This window comes from Sturnira hondurensis, unplaced genomic scaffold, assembly GCF_014824575.4.
Source record: "Sturnira hondurensis isolate 20B ecotype Veracruz unplaced genomic scaffold, ASM1482457v3 Scaffold0018525, whole genome shotgun sequence".
In the NCBI taxonomy this organism is placed as follows: Eukaryota; Metazoa; Chordata; class Mammalia; order Chiroptera; family Phyllostomidae; genus Sturnira; species Sturnira hondurensis.
This window is the reverse complement of record NW_028091156.1, coordinates 3,577,666-3,592,284: the sequence shown is the minus strand read 5'-3', so window position 1 is coordinate 3,592,284 and position 14,619 is coordinate 3,577,666. Positions and strand designations below refer to the sequence as shown.

General features: G+C 51.3%; 1 protein-coding gene across 1 annotated transcript in view; it reads left to right on the top strand.

Annotated features, from left to right (window-relative positions):
- The window catches only part of DNAH14 (dynein axonemal heavy chain 14), a 171,867-nt gene that overhangs the window by 111,410 nt on the left and 45,838 nt on the right, over positions 1–14,619 (top strand). Inside the window, exons 51-57 of the mRNA XM_037069365.1 lie at positions 557–724; positions 1,479–1,571; positions 3,192–3,389; positions 5,853–6,014; positions 8,031–8,222; positions 9,410–9,591; positions 13,630–13,738. Coding sequence (XP_036925260.1) covers positions 557–724; positions 1,479–1,571; positions 3,192–3,389; positions 5,853–6,014; positions 8,031–8,222; positions 9,410–9,591; positions 13,630–13,738 — 1,104 coding nt within the window. The remainder of the gene's footprint in view (positions 1–556; positions 725–1,478; positions 1,572–3,191; positions 3,390–5,852; positions 6,015–8,030; positions 8,223–9,409; positions 9,592–13,629; positions 13,739–14,619) is intronic.

Here is a 14,619-nt window from a genome sequence, read left to right as displayed (position 1 = left end):
GCCGTGACAGACCTGTGCACACGCCACGGCAGTGTCACAAAGCAAGGAAACCTAATCTCCTCTGCCTGGCTTCAGGGGGGAGAGGAGACAGTCAGGCTTCAGAGAGGAGGCAGCCGGTGACCCCGGTGTGCTAGTTGGGCAAATCCTCTGAGTGGGCTGGAAAGCACGTGTGGAAGCTTGCGTGTCTGCAGTGGTAATAAACAATTAAGGGAAGTTTTTTTTCTCAGATTGTTGGTGAGACCTCAAAATGTTTTTTCCACTACAGGGGTTCTTACCCTGGGACCCATGGACCCTCAAAGAGCGCTTAGATGAGACTGCATTTCAGTGCATTTCGTTTCCTGTGCAACCTTCGTATTTTGCTGTATGCATTTGAAAGTGTTATCCTGAGAAGTCCACATGTTTCACCACCAAAAGAGGTCCCAGGGCACAGAGTGGGTTAAGGAACCCCGAGGCGTAGCTCTGTTGTACCGGAGCTTCCCTGGTACAGGTGTATTCCATTAGCTCTGAGAAGCAGAGTTGTGCTTTCAACAGGTACTGTTAACTTTCCTTACAATAGATCCAGTGGACCCAGGAATCACTGATGAATGACTCAACCGTCTTTGTGGATTTCCTGGATGTAAACAAGTCTCACAGAAAGAAGATCTATCAGAATACCAGTGACTACGATAAACTAGCCAAGGTTCTTAATAAATTCCAGATGAAGTTGAGTTCAGCGTCTTTGGAGGTAAAAACATATAAAACATGAGAAATACTATAGATGTGTATACATTTATTCATATAGGCACATATATATGTGTGTGAGATCAAACTAACTTTAAGGGGTATGTGTGTGTGTGTGTGTAAGGGAGAGAGTTGGGGGGGGAGTGCCTTCGTATTTTAAAGCAGGCCATTAGAAATACAGTTTTATGCTATTTCATCTTATTTCGTTTCATTTAATAGGGTAAAATTTTAAGTCCTTGGTGCACAGCCGAGGCTGGAGGGAGTCGAATGCTTCGAGTTGGTGGAATTAGGAAACACTCACGAGAGAGGGCGGTGCAGGGTCTGGGCAGCAATGAGCAGGATCAAAATGGACGGGACTCGTTCACACCTTCCCGGTTGCTGTGGGCAGGGCCGTGTCGGAACAGGGGCACCAGCCAAGCCCCCCACACCATGAACCCACCTCCTGAGACTCTTCCTCCCGCTCCTCATTCTACCCCGAGACAGGGCAGCAGAACAGGAGCCGGTCTGCCGTTCTCCTTGTTCTCCTCCCATCTGCCCAGGCCCAGTCCTGCTCTCCTGACTGCTGGGGACCTGACTGCTTAGGGACCGTCCTCCCTGTCCCGGTTCATCGCCCATGAGCGCAAACCAGCTCACCGGGCCTAGGTGACCGGGACAGTGACCCTCGTGTGTGCGTCCTCGTGTGTGCGTCCTCGCGTGCAAAGCCGTAAGGAACGCGCTCTGTGCCTGCAGCCTGTTGACCTGCCCCGTGTCTCCGCCAGATCTCTCAGTCCATGGTGTTCTTCAAGGAGGCCGTGGAGCACATCGTGCGGGCCGCGCGGGTCCTGCGGCAGCCGGGGAGCCACATGCTGCTGGTGAGTGTCGCAACATCCTCCCCACCCCCGCCCGTGTTTAAAGCTCATCAAGTGAACGCTGAACCTGATCAGCCTGCTTGGCCTGCAACACTTTGTCTAGACTCCCATTTTGGAAAGGTCAATGTCGGTAGCCACAGGACAAGACTCCTGTCCCCTCCAGAGCCCGCGTGAGACATGTGCCGGCACGTAAACGTGCCGTGTGTGTTTTAGAAGGTGTTGGATACGGATGAAAGGGTGGCTCGAGCACTGCCTCCGCCATACCCGGAGCATTAACAGGCTCTCTCTGTGCTGGGTACCACGCGCCAAAACAGTGCGCACACTCGATTGAGAAACTCGAGTCTCTGGGCAAAGTTGTACATGTCGTGAAAACAGGCGGGAGCTAAATTCTGGGACAATCCCCAAATACCTTGAAGAGAGAAAAGCTTTCAGAAGGCTGCATGAAATCCGACGTGTTCGGCCAATTAGCTGACTCACTAATTTGCGAGTATTTGTTTTGGCGACTGTTTCTGTTTTCGTACGTTTTCCAGGACTCGGGGCCGTGCTCCTGGCCTGCCCGTGGCTCCTTTCCACACCTCCCAAGCCGGCAAGGTGGCGTTCCCCGGCCCCTTCCTCAGCCACCACACTTCTGTCCCTGCGTCTGCCTGCTGTTCTCACCCGTTCAGGAACGTACCCCTGCTTCTGACTGAGGCAGCCGCGCCCAGCTATATAACACCAATCACCTCCCATTTCAAGGCCTTCGGTCACATGGCAAAGTCTCTCGCCATCCAGGGGTCGTGATGTGGCCGTGTTGTTGGGGGTGGGGTGGCAAAGATGTCGCTCTGCCTGCCTGTCACAGACCAGACAGTGACATAGGTGTTATCACTCTCCTAGCTGCTTCAGAAAACAGATGCATAGAACGGTAATTATAAAACTGTTGTTAGGGTTATAACAAAGGTTTAGTGTATACAATAATAACTAGCACAACAGAGGAGGGAAGAAATGGGACTGTTAGGGCAAACTTCCCGTATTTTACTAGAATCAAGTTAGTATGACTCAAACTCTAATTTATCCATCTATTAAAATTGAAGTATAAAGTGTATTAAATTAAATTAAATATACTTTACTAATTAGTATTAATACTTTATTAAATATGCTTTATTATTAGTATATTAATTAAATTAATGTGCTTTATCAATTAGAATATAAAGTATAATCCCTAGGGGAACCATTGAATTGTACTCTTAACACAGAGGTAGTCTGTAAGTTACATTTCAGTACAGCTGTTTCAGAAAGGCAACCCTCTGTCCTCATTACCAAAAGCACGTGACTGTTTGCTGCTCCGAGTAAATGGGAAAAGGCCTGACTAAATGCTTACCAGTGAGGAATGAACACTGACAATGACGTATGATCGGTTATAAGCCCCCGTAAGCTCTTTTTCCAAGTTTCTTTCCAGTGACGTTCTGTGCCTCCAGAGGCTTTGATAAAACACTCTGTTTCACGTACCCGCCCCCAAAAGTCACAACGCCGCCCAAGGTGTTCCCACTGCCTCGAGCGTGGGCGCCTCCAGCCGGAAGCCCGGCGGTGAAAGGCCCCAGCGCACGCGCACGGGACGCTCACGTCGGGTTTCTTCTCCTCCCAAAGATCGGGATGGACGGCTGCGGGAAGGAAGCCTGCGCGACGCTGGCCTGCCACCTGGCAGAACACAAAGCGTACCAGCTGCCCGTGTCGCACGGCTACGCCTGCGTGGAGTTCAGAGAGGACTTTAAGAAGGTGTTCCTCCAAACGGGGCTGGAAGGGGGCCCCACTGCTCTGGTGGTCGCCAACCCCACCCTAGAGCAGGCAAGTGCTTTCCGCCTCTCTCCTTTGCTCCAGTGTGGCATTTAAATAGCATTTGAAAAGGGAATATTTACCCACAGTCCTGTCAACCTGCCATGTCAGCTCCTCCCATTATGCTCGTTCTCCCCGGTCAGAGCCCCAGAGTGTGCGTGTGTGTGGTCGTGACGCGGGTTGTTCTGCGTCCACGTCGCACAGCAGCACTTGCGGTGTCTCTCCGGTTCCCACTGTAACTGGCCGACCAGGGGTGTCTGTCTGGTGGTTGGCGGCAATTGGTCTGTGTTAGCAGGGCTGTCAACCTCATTTCCACCGGGGGCCACATCAGCCTCCAGGCGGCCTTCCAAGGGCCGGGTGTGACTTTAGGGCTGTGTACCTGTAACTGCTCCTGAACTAGGGGCAAGGAGCTCGGTGCTGCCGCCGGGTAGAAACCAGGTGGAGGGCCAGGTTCGGCCCCCGGGCCCTGTGTTTGCCATCTCTGCTGTGGAGGACGTCAGCCGTGTCACGTTGGACCGGCTCTGTGACCTTGTTTACAAAGCCCACTGTCCACAGCGCCCGCCGTCTGAGCACACCATGCCCCTGCACCGTGCAGACCGCGGTTCCTCTTCTCCGGCCTCCCGGGCTTCACCATGAAGTGGGGACTCTCCTTGCAGGACGCGCTTTATGTATAAACAAGCAAAAAAGGACGAAAATGTCCTTTCAGAAAATGTGTTCATTTGCATAAGTTACACCCTTCTATACCTAAAGCGTAATTAAGTTATATTTGCTTCTTTGTGGCGACATTTCAAGGAGACATTGTTTATTATCTGGAATCCCCCCAAGGTAGTGATGGGTATTGTTCAAACTCCTGTCTTGTCCTCAGGCCTCTCTCCAGAGTTGAGTTCTCCTTCTAGGTCGTATTTTGAGAGTAAATCCAAGCGCCATGTCACACCCGCCATGCTCCGTCACGTCCACTTTTTCTGAGTTAACTAGGTTCTTCCCTTCCCCGATTTTAATCCCCTGCCCTGTTGATCAGGTTGGGGTTTCTGCCAGACACCTCCCGTCTGGACTTCAGAAGGTGTGGTTTCTCTCATACTGTTCCCTTTTAAGAAATAAGTTTTAGAAAACCACTGTCAGCCCAAAGCTGAGACGAACAAGGCCCCTCTGCTCCCGTGTTCGGCGGGACTCCGAGGCCCCTGGGTCTGCTCTCCACACTCCCCGGGTTTCCTCTGGCCACATCACTGCTTTTTATTCGAACCCATAAAAGGGTGCCATGACCTTGTAAAGTCACCGGGCGCCAGATGCTGAGTGGCAGTTCCGCATCAGGCCACAAGCCAGGTGGAGACAAAGAGGCTCATTGCTCACAGGTCGTGGAGGGGGCACACGGTGCACCGTGAGGGGCCGTGTGGGGCGGTGACGGCGGGGCACAGATGTGGGGAGAGGCAGCACCCAGAGTGCATGCCTTTTGCTCTGGGGTCTCTGGGTTAGGGTCAGATGGGCCAGTTCAGTCCTAAACAGTGGGGTTTGGGTGAACCCCGTGGGGCCTTATCTAAGGGACCCCCAAGGCACACAGGCCCTGGGAGGTGGGGGGGACTGTTGATCACAGGGCTGTTGGGAGTCGCATCAGGAACTTACATGGGCTTGTGAAACTCTTCGGGCTGCTGTCGGGGGCGAGCGCTGGCGTGAGGGGCTGGTGTCAGTTTAAGGCCCGGAGTGCCACCTGGCCGAACCGAATGGATGCCAACCCAGCAGGACCTCGGAGCCACCAAGCCCAGCTCTCGACAGGTGGGCAGTAATCGGCGTGTTGAAGGAGCCTCAGTGGCCCTCCATCTGGCCTCTGCTGGCCCTGCTGGCCTGTGCGGGAGACCGCCCCACCCGCCCTCTGCCCGGCCTCCCCTGGGCTGGACTCAGGAACCCCGAGAAGCCTGAGGAGGGTCCCGAGGCGTCTGTATAAGGCAAAGGTGCTTTTATTTTATTTTTTTAAAGAAAGCTTGGATTTACTCTCAAAGCCAAAATGTTCCTATGTTTAACACGTCCTCTGGTGGAGATTTCCCCGTTGCGCTCTCTCCTCTGTTCCCTTTGCCATGAGACTGGGAGCCCTTTGTAGAGACGAGCTTGGCCGAAGTAAAATAATTCCAGTTTGGGCAGCAATCAAACGCGAGGGGAGGTGCGCTGGGGTCTTCCCAGACTGCCCGAGGCAACGTCCCTGCCCGACTCATCATCGCCAACCCCCACACCGCTGCAGCCTGGTGCCCAGTCTGCGTTCTCTCCTGCTATGCCTGCACTTCTCTGACGTCTGAGTGTGGGAACGGGCAGAGGGAGCCGACTTGACTCAGGGGGGTGGGGGGTGGGGACTGGGGGGATGGGTTCGAGAACTTTGATTTTCAAAAAAAGACTTAACCTAAATTCTTCTTAACCCTATTACTTGGTGAGTTTAGGATAGAAAACATGACTCATTTACTCATTTATGTTTAAATACTTGTTTCACCCAAGGAGGCACTTATGGAGGATTTGAACAGCATTATCAGTTTGGGGAAAATACCTGACATGTTTGAAAATGAGGAGCTGGACTCTCTTGTGCTGAAGATGAGATCTATCGCAGAGCAGACCAGTTACATGGATAACAGAGAAGCCTTGTTTTCGTTCTTCCAAAAGGTACCTTTTTTTGTGCATTGGCTTTCTCAGATTGTCGCAGTAAGTTCATAATTAAGTTCATAATTGTTCATAATTAAAACTACAATTGTCGCGGTAAGTTAAAAGTAGACTACGTTCATAATTCCATATACGGGATTTTCAACCTGGGCAGCTTGTCTTGTTCTTTTTTCTTTCGTCTTAGATTTTATTTATTTATCTTTAGAGAGGAAGGGATGGAGAGAAGGAGAAAAATATCAATGTATGGTTTCCTCTGGTGTGTTCCCTGCCGGGAAACTGGCCTGCAACCCAGGCATGTGCCCTGACTGGGAATCGAACCTGATCGTGTGGTTCACAGGCCTGCGCTCAATCCACTGAGCTCCACCAGCCAGGGCTTGTCTCGTTCTTTACAAGAGTTTTGAAAACTACAGTAATGACCGCCATCCGCACACACAGACACACAAGATCTCAGGCCGAAGACGAGCCACGGACTGGGCCTCGCTGCCAGGGGCCTAAAAACAGAGCACCAGCTGGCGGTGATGCCGGAGGAGACCCCAGAGACGTCCTGCACCCAGACTCCGGCCCAGGTTCTTCTTGGCGGGCAGGCAAGAAACAATTTTTTTTATCCCTTTGAATCAAGCCCTACAGTCGGCAGGAGGTGATGGGCACAGATGAGACGGTCCAGAAAAAGCAGGTGATGCTCAGAAGGCCCTCGGCGTGGGGTGGCTGTGAAAGGGCCGGTTTGGTGAGCGAGCTGAACCACACCAAGTGGCCTAGGCTTCGTGTGTCTTTCCAGCGCCACGACTGACCAGATGTGATTGCCCAAACCAAAGAGCCCCCTGGGGAGGCGACGCAGGCCAGCGCATTTCTGGTGCCTGATTCTACCTCTCGCGGAGTTGTCTGAAAACTGAACTGGGCAGCCCTGTATTCCCCAACAGACACTGTGTGATCTGGCATGAGAAGAAGGCGTGAAAAACTCCAGAAATAGAATCCGCCATTGAGAGGGAACCAGTCACTGTGACCGGGTGCTGGCGTCGCGCTGTGTTTGAGAAGGCCTCCTGGTGGTGGAAAGGAGGATAGCAGCCGGCCTGCCCACGTGCGGCCCGCCGGTCGCACTCAGGTGGTTTGTCCACCAGATGGCACTGGTGAGGAAGAACAAAGGAGTTCTGGTTTGGAACGCCGAGGGTAGTGCACTCCAGAAATAAAAGGCAAACCGAGGACTCCAGCCAGAAGTCAACTTTAATTGCGTGGAATGATTTGCAGTGTCTTGCAGTAATAGACAGTGAAGGCTCCCTTTAAACTTAACGTTGAACGTCAGGTGGGAGTCGGGCACGGGCAGAGCAAAGAGGTATTTTTGTTTTCAATGTAAACATTTCTGCATTTTATGAAATTTGCACGGAGCAGTTTAATTTGCTTTTATATGGTTTTTGAAGTTCTTCCAAGAAGCCAGGAGCAGCAGCAGCCTAACTGCTGACCCCCAAGGGGTCTTGCGGGGTGGGGGGCAAGGCTGTGGGCAGGGCTCGGAGAACCAACGCTTTGCCCAGGACCTGCGAAACCGTGAGCTCTGAGCTTTCCCTTCGGCTGTGGAGTTTGTTGACACCTCCCCAGTGCTCCACCCATAACACCGGCCTGTCTCTGTGTGTCTTCCACCCAGATGCATCTGACCGCTGCTCCCTTAGGGTGTCTGTGGGTCTTAAATGCACCCACCCTGGAGGAAAGGGTCCATGCTCAGACGCATCACCATTGGATACAAGCGCCCCCACTGAGCAGAACCCTAGTACCAGACCCCCTCAGGAGGGCTGGTTTATACAAGGGATGTATAAACCAGGGGTCTGGGGTCTCCCCCGCCAAGATGATGGGGTCGCACAGGGCAGGACCTGGCTGCGATCCTCAGGGGGCCCTGTGGAAACTGTCGCTGCCCTCCGATGGGCTCGGGTGGTGGCCGGCATTCGGTCTGCTCTCTGGGGAGAGAATGGAAACAGGTACTTTTTCAGAGCAATGGGTTGCATTTTAACAACTTACATTTTCATTCATTTTCAGAGAATATTGAAAAACTTGCATATTTTTATGATAATGAGTCCTGCGGGGCCTCACCTGCGCCAGAATTGTCGGGCGTACCCGTCCATGACCTGCGCCTGCACCATCGACTGGTACGAGAAGTGGCCGGAAGAAGCCCTGCTTCTGGTAGCCAGCTCTTTCTTAAGAGAGAAGGTGGATTTAGAGAACAGAGGGGTAAATATAACTTCTCAGAAAGAACTGCTCCGGGGGAAGCTTTCGGTGTGTTAACAGAATCTGACAGTACCATGTCCTGAATAGCTGTGAACCCCAGGTAGACAAAAAGAGGCAGCTCTAGGTAAAATTATAAAATCAGTCGAGTGTTTATCTTGGCTCTTGATGGATATCCCGTCTCTTTTGCCACCCAATTCACCTTATTTCAAAGAGGCCCAGGTTCCTTACTGCCTGGTTCTCGTCACTCCTCTGTGCTGCCCCCCCGCCCCGTGAACAGCCAGTTTCCATGAAGGAGAACAGCCTTCATTTTGTACAGCGAGTCCTGTGACGAGACGGCCACAACCTTCTGTGTGTTTCCACTACGTTTCTCTGGCTTGGCTGCAACGGCAAGGCCACAGAGCAGTGAGAGCACAAGCCACACCCAGAATTGTCTCTGAGTTTATGAGCCACAAGTAAGGGTCCTTTCCAGAGTGATTCCTCCGAAGACCCCATGGGGGACCGGCAGACACTGCAGATGCATTAAGGCCCGAAACCCAGTGAGGCACCAGGAAGGGGCTTGTGACCGTATGGTCCATGTGCTGGAGGAAAGCAGAGGCCAAGAGGGTAGGGACAGGTAGAACCAGGGAGAAAATGCAGCTTGGAAGTGGCCGGGCCGTTGGCGGGATTTGGTGGATGGGAGATGGGTGGGTAGGACCAGCTTGTGTCTACATCAGAATTCTCTCCACAGCCGGGCAAAGGGCACTCTCTTTAACTGTCATTTTGTCCGCCTGTATATCCTCTGAGCCCTTACATTTTTGCAGCTTTTTTTACGCAAAGACATTAATATACTGCTATCAATAACCTACTTTAAGAAAGAAAGATGGGAGATAAAGAAAGTACCATAAACTTGGCCCGTTGACAAGGTTGCCCTCAATCCTTGGGTGGCCGTCGCAGACATGAGGGGTCAGCCTAGGAGCAGGAGTCTGGCTTGTCACTGGTCATTCCTGGTCATATCGTCACCTCTTCCCCCAACACCATCCCAACCACTGAAACTCATCTCTTCTCAGCTCCATTCATCCAGGTCCTTTTTCTACATTCCCATATCCAAAAAATGATAAACTATTTCAAATTATTTACCGTGTTCCCTTTGCTCTTTTTAAAAATGTATATTTGGACTGCTTTCTCTTAATTCTTAAAAATTACTTTTTCAGAACTTAAAAGAAAAACTTGCCCCAACGTGTGTCCAAATCCACAAAAGTATAAATGACTTGAACACAAAGTACTTTCAAAAAACTAGGAGGCATAACTATATTACTCCAAGAAGCTACTTGCGATTCATAGATACATTCGCTCACATTTTGAGGTCACGAGAGAAGGAAATGCAAACAAAGAGGTAAGACTTTGCAGCAGAACGCATATATTTTTATATTACTTTGTACATGTGTTTTTCGTTGGTGCTTTTATCTGTAAAGACAGGCACAAAATACCGAGACTAAATCCGCCTTTTCCTTGTGGGAAGAGGCAGAAGCCGCAGAAGAACTTGCGAGGCCAGGCAGGCCTCTCCCCGCCTGCGTTCAGGGGCCGCCCCGCCAGGGCAAGGCGGACAGATTCGGCGGGTCAAGAGGCAGCGAGCCCTTGTTAGGTTCAGAAAGTTGACTGCTCACGTATGCATCTCCCTGTGCCCCTTGTCCTTTGGGACCACACCCAAATAAAGGAGCCAGACAGCTGCCACACGGACGGGGGGACACCTGTCCCTGGAGTCCCTGTCTTGCTGCAGCTCTACGTGGGGTGAGGGGAGAAACAGGTGAAAGTCTCAGACCCTGGAGACACTGAGAAACGATCTCAGCAGCCTCCCAGGAGGATCTGGAGGTGAGTGCGCTGGCCTCGTGCGCTCACAAGTATCCGTGCTCTCGTGTTCTAGGAGAAGCACTGGGCCAGGGCCTCGCCCAGGTGCAGGGAAACCTGGCCCACCCGACCTGGGCAGAGGCAAGGAAGGTTGCCAGGGTGCGGCCCTTCCTCCACAGCGCCATCTTCTGGCCTGTCGTGTGTGCTGCTAAGAATGGGCCACCCAGTCAGGTCGCCTGATCCAGTGTGCTGACTGGGGCTCGGACCAAAGCCACTCTGTGTGTCTTGGGCGGCATTGGATAGGAGTGACCGGGGCTGGGACTGGGAGGATCAACCACTGCCGGCTCCCATCTGGAGCCGGGCCAGTTAGAAACGTTACCAGTCCAGGTGCATCCGGGGGCGCTGGCAGTCCCACGAATTTGTCCCAGAGAGCCACCAGGAAGCCCAGGGCCGTGAGCTTGGCATCGCCACCAACACTACAGGGTCAAGGCTGGTTTGTGAGGGGCAGACACGCAGAGGCCCGGCTCTTAGGTAAGAGGCAGCGGCAGTCACAACAGCAGCGTTTTGCTGCTATGGGGTCAAGGTCTAATCGTATCAAGTGTTTGCTCAGAAGGCCAGGTGGGGTGCGGCATCTCGCACCAGTTAAGTGTGGAGCAGTTGGTTGGTAGAGTCGGCGACTGCGGTGGAGCTGGGAGGAACTATGCTGGTTTGGGAAGTTACCTTCTGTTTCATGAGTAAAGGCTGTGCAGCCCAGGAGTCGGGGGCTCCGGGGGAGTTTTGGAAAGCCCTTAGATTGAGACTTGGTTGGTCAGTCAGGGGTTAAAGCGAGGGACAAACGCCCTGGAGAGAAGGTCCCAGGGGGATTCATGGCCCCTCCTCCCAGCTCTAACCTCCAGGTTTCCACAGGGTCCCCCTCCAGCCCTCTGGGTTGTTACTCCACTCCAAGCCATGTGTGTGACCAGTGCCTGTCACAGTCACGTCACCCTTTCCACAGTGCGTCCCACGCCGCTCCCACTCCACAAGCCTGGACACACCCTGGTGGTGCAGTGGTAGCTTCCTCATGTCCTTTGCATTGTCCTAGAACATCTCCACCCCTTCAGGTGGGGGTCATGCTAGGTCCACCTTAGAAGTTGTCACCTTCGAGGCGTGATCGCTGTCATCCACAGACATATGGCTGGTCTCTCTCAGGTGTGGCTGGATGGTCAAAGGAGTACCAGGTGCGGGTCCCCAGCTGTCCTCAGAGACTTCAGGAGCCCAGTTTCCCAGGATTAGAGGTGGGAGGAAGAAGAATGGGAAGGCTTAAGTATCCTGTGCCTCTCTCTCACCCCCAAACCTCATAATTAAACATTCTTTTGAAACGGGAGGCGCCCTTCTGGGGAATTACCACACGTAAAGCCCAAAGCACCTCTCTCAAATGGGTGATCACCTGGGAGCCGGGCTTCCGTTGTCCCGTTTTCCCATTGAGAGTTCGTTTTCTTCCTAACAGTACCTGCTTCTCGGGGTGATGGGTTTATGGGCTGAATGCTAAGCACAGTGTCTGATAGTTACACACACAGCAAACAATAACCATGTAAGTAGACACACAATTAAATAGACTTGTATTTCAGGAAGAACCCTCTGGTATTGGACTAGAATAAATTTGGAGAGACACAAGAATAAAAACAGATTTTAAAGTTCTTGTCATCCAGCTGGGAAGTTTTGAAGGCCTGTCCTAGACTTAGCCCCAAGAGTAAAATGCGGAGTGCCGTGGTAACTGACAATTTAAAGGGCATGGATGGCAGGGTTCTTTTAGGTTTTTCGAGTCCAAGAGGTGGGAGCCCTGTCTTTTGTTATGTAAAAAACGCCCCACGATGCTTATTCCCTCTCTTGGTTAGGACTAAAACTTTGTTGACTAATAGGTTTGTAATCTTCTGATTTTAAAATATTTATTAGTATTTATTCCATGCAAACTGTATTTTCCATTTTTGTTCTAGTGAATAGGTAAGTGGAAATTTTTCAACTTTCTCTGACAGCTCCTTCTTTTTAAATCCCCTTCACTGTGAAACCATCAGCTTCACAGATGCAGCCAGTACAGAAAGCAGCGCTGTCACAAGACAGGACAAGATGCAGAGCTGTCCCATGCCCACAGAACCCCGTGTGCCTCCCCTCTATCGTCACCCCCCTCCAAGTTCCCTGCAGCCACCTCCCTGGGCTCCATCTCCGCAGCCTCACTCCTTCCCTAGAGGGACGTGTGTCTTGCCTGTGAAGGCCACTCCAGCTGTCGCACGTTTTGGTGGTCTGTTTCTTTTTGTCGCTACGCTGCGTTCCGTGACACGGATGCACCAGTTTGTCTGGCGTCCACCCGTTGGAGGCACTGGGGCCGTTTCCGATGCGGCGCGATTGTGAACAGAGGTGCACAGGCCTCTGTGTGGATATACATTCCCATCCTCCGGGGCCAATGCCAGGAGTGTGAGCTCAGGTCGCAGGGTGCGGGTATGCCGAGGTTTTTAAGAAAATAGCCGATTGTTGTCCACAGTGGCCGGACCGTTTGACATTCTCACCAGTGTACGAGAGATCCCAATTCTCTGCGTCCTTGTGAGCATTCCATGCTGTTACTACTTTTTATCTTCAGTATTCTAACAAAGGCATATTTATTACGATCTTAATTTGCACTTTTCTTAGTGGCTAGTGATATTGAACATCTCCTCGTGTGCTTATTTGCCATCCACACATCCTTTTCCGTCTAACGTCTTTTCTTACCTTTTCACATTAGTGCCCCTTTGTTGTACCTTTTGCACGTTTTCTAAGTGGATCATTCCAATACTTCCAATGTGGAGTCTTGCGAGTTCTTTATAAATTCTCAGTATGGGCCCTTTGACAGCTGGGTGGGGACAGAGTGTGTTCCACCTGGGAGCCTGTCCCTGCACCCTCTCCACAGGGTCCTTCCCAGAGAAAGGGCCTAATTTTGATGCAGTTCAGTGTGGTCATTGTTTTCTCCTGTGAAGTGGCTTCTTTCGTCATGTCGAAGAACTCTTCACCACGCCCTAGATCCCAGAGATTTTCTCCTTTTTTTCCCTAAAAGTATTCCAGTTTTATCTTTCACATTTTGAGTTAGTTAGAAGGTGTGAGGGGTAGGCCAAGGTCCATTTCTTAAAACAACTTTTCTCCCTCTGTGCCCTTTGCGCCTTGGTCCAAAGCCCGTTGACAGTGCCCGTGCGGGTCTGTTTCTGGGGTCTCGGCCCCGTCCCGTCGGTCCGCACGGCTTTCCCTCCGCCAGCACCCGCTAACCGTGAGGTCACTGTCACTGTCACTGTTCATCTGCCTGGCAGTCAGAGGGAGGGTATTCCACCCATTTGATTCTTCTTTCTCAAATTTATTTCCATTATCCCAGCTCACTTGCCTTTACATGTTAATTTTTAGAGTAAGCTTGGCTACACCTACACAAAAATCTGACTGCGATCTTGATCGGGATGGCATTGAACCTCCGGGTGAGTCTGGGGAGAACTGGCCTCTGCCGCGTGCTGCCTTCTGACTGCGCTCACAGTATAGCGGCATCGCCGATATTTCATCCTACATTCCACCTCTCAATGCTTCTTTTTCCCTTCAGGAATCGTTTCTACGTGGGTCTGTCCAAGATCCTGGAAGCAACTGCCCTGGTTACAGACATGCAGGAGGAGCTCTTGGTCGTCGGCCCTCAGATAGAGCAGAAAACACAGGTAGACCCCATGGGAAACCTCTGCCCGGGCTCCACGACTTCACAGGGAATGGTGTTCGGAAGCGGAGGCCCCGGGATGGGCCAGCCTCAGCCCCGGCTCTCGCTTCGGGACAGGCGGCTGTGGTCTGAGCCTCGAGTTTCTTGTCTGTCAAATGAGGAAAAACAGTAACAACAATGATGAAATATTGGCAATATTATATTTTGATGTTTAAACGTGAAGAAAAATTTCCGTAGTCAAATCCATCTGAAATGTTCTGTGGGAACTTGCAAGCTGCCAAACATTCTAAAAATTATTACTTTTTCCTTTTTTAAAATTACTTTTTAATTTTCAATTACAGTTGGCATACAGTATTATACTAGTTTCAGGTGCCCGCCCCAGTGACTAGACAGTATGTAACTTAAAAGAGATCATTCTGGTAAATCTATCCCCGCCCCTGACACCAGATGCGTTATCACACTCTTATTCCCTATGCTGTTCTTTACCCCTCCCCCGACCGGTGACTCCTCTGTGACAACCGTAGGTACTGCTTCATCCCTGCACCTTTCCTGTCCACCCCAGTCCCCTCCCCATCTGGAAACCACCAAAATGTGTCTATATTTAGGATTCTGTTTCTGTTCAGCTTATTAGTTCATTTTGTTCTTTAAGATTCAGTTGTGGTTAGATACATGTTTATTGGCATTTGATTCGTACTTTTGATCATTGTCTTAAAAAAGACCCTGTGACGTTTCGTATAATACTGATTTGGAGGTAATGAGCTCCTTCAGCCTGTATGTTTACCATCCCTGTCAGTCTGCTCAACAAATACATTTCAAGCCGATGTTGGTCAGTGTCACAACAATGGGAGGAGGCGTTTGAATTTCCCTTTTGAAAAAGATGCCGTG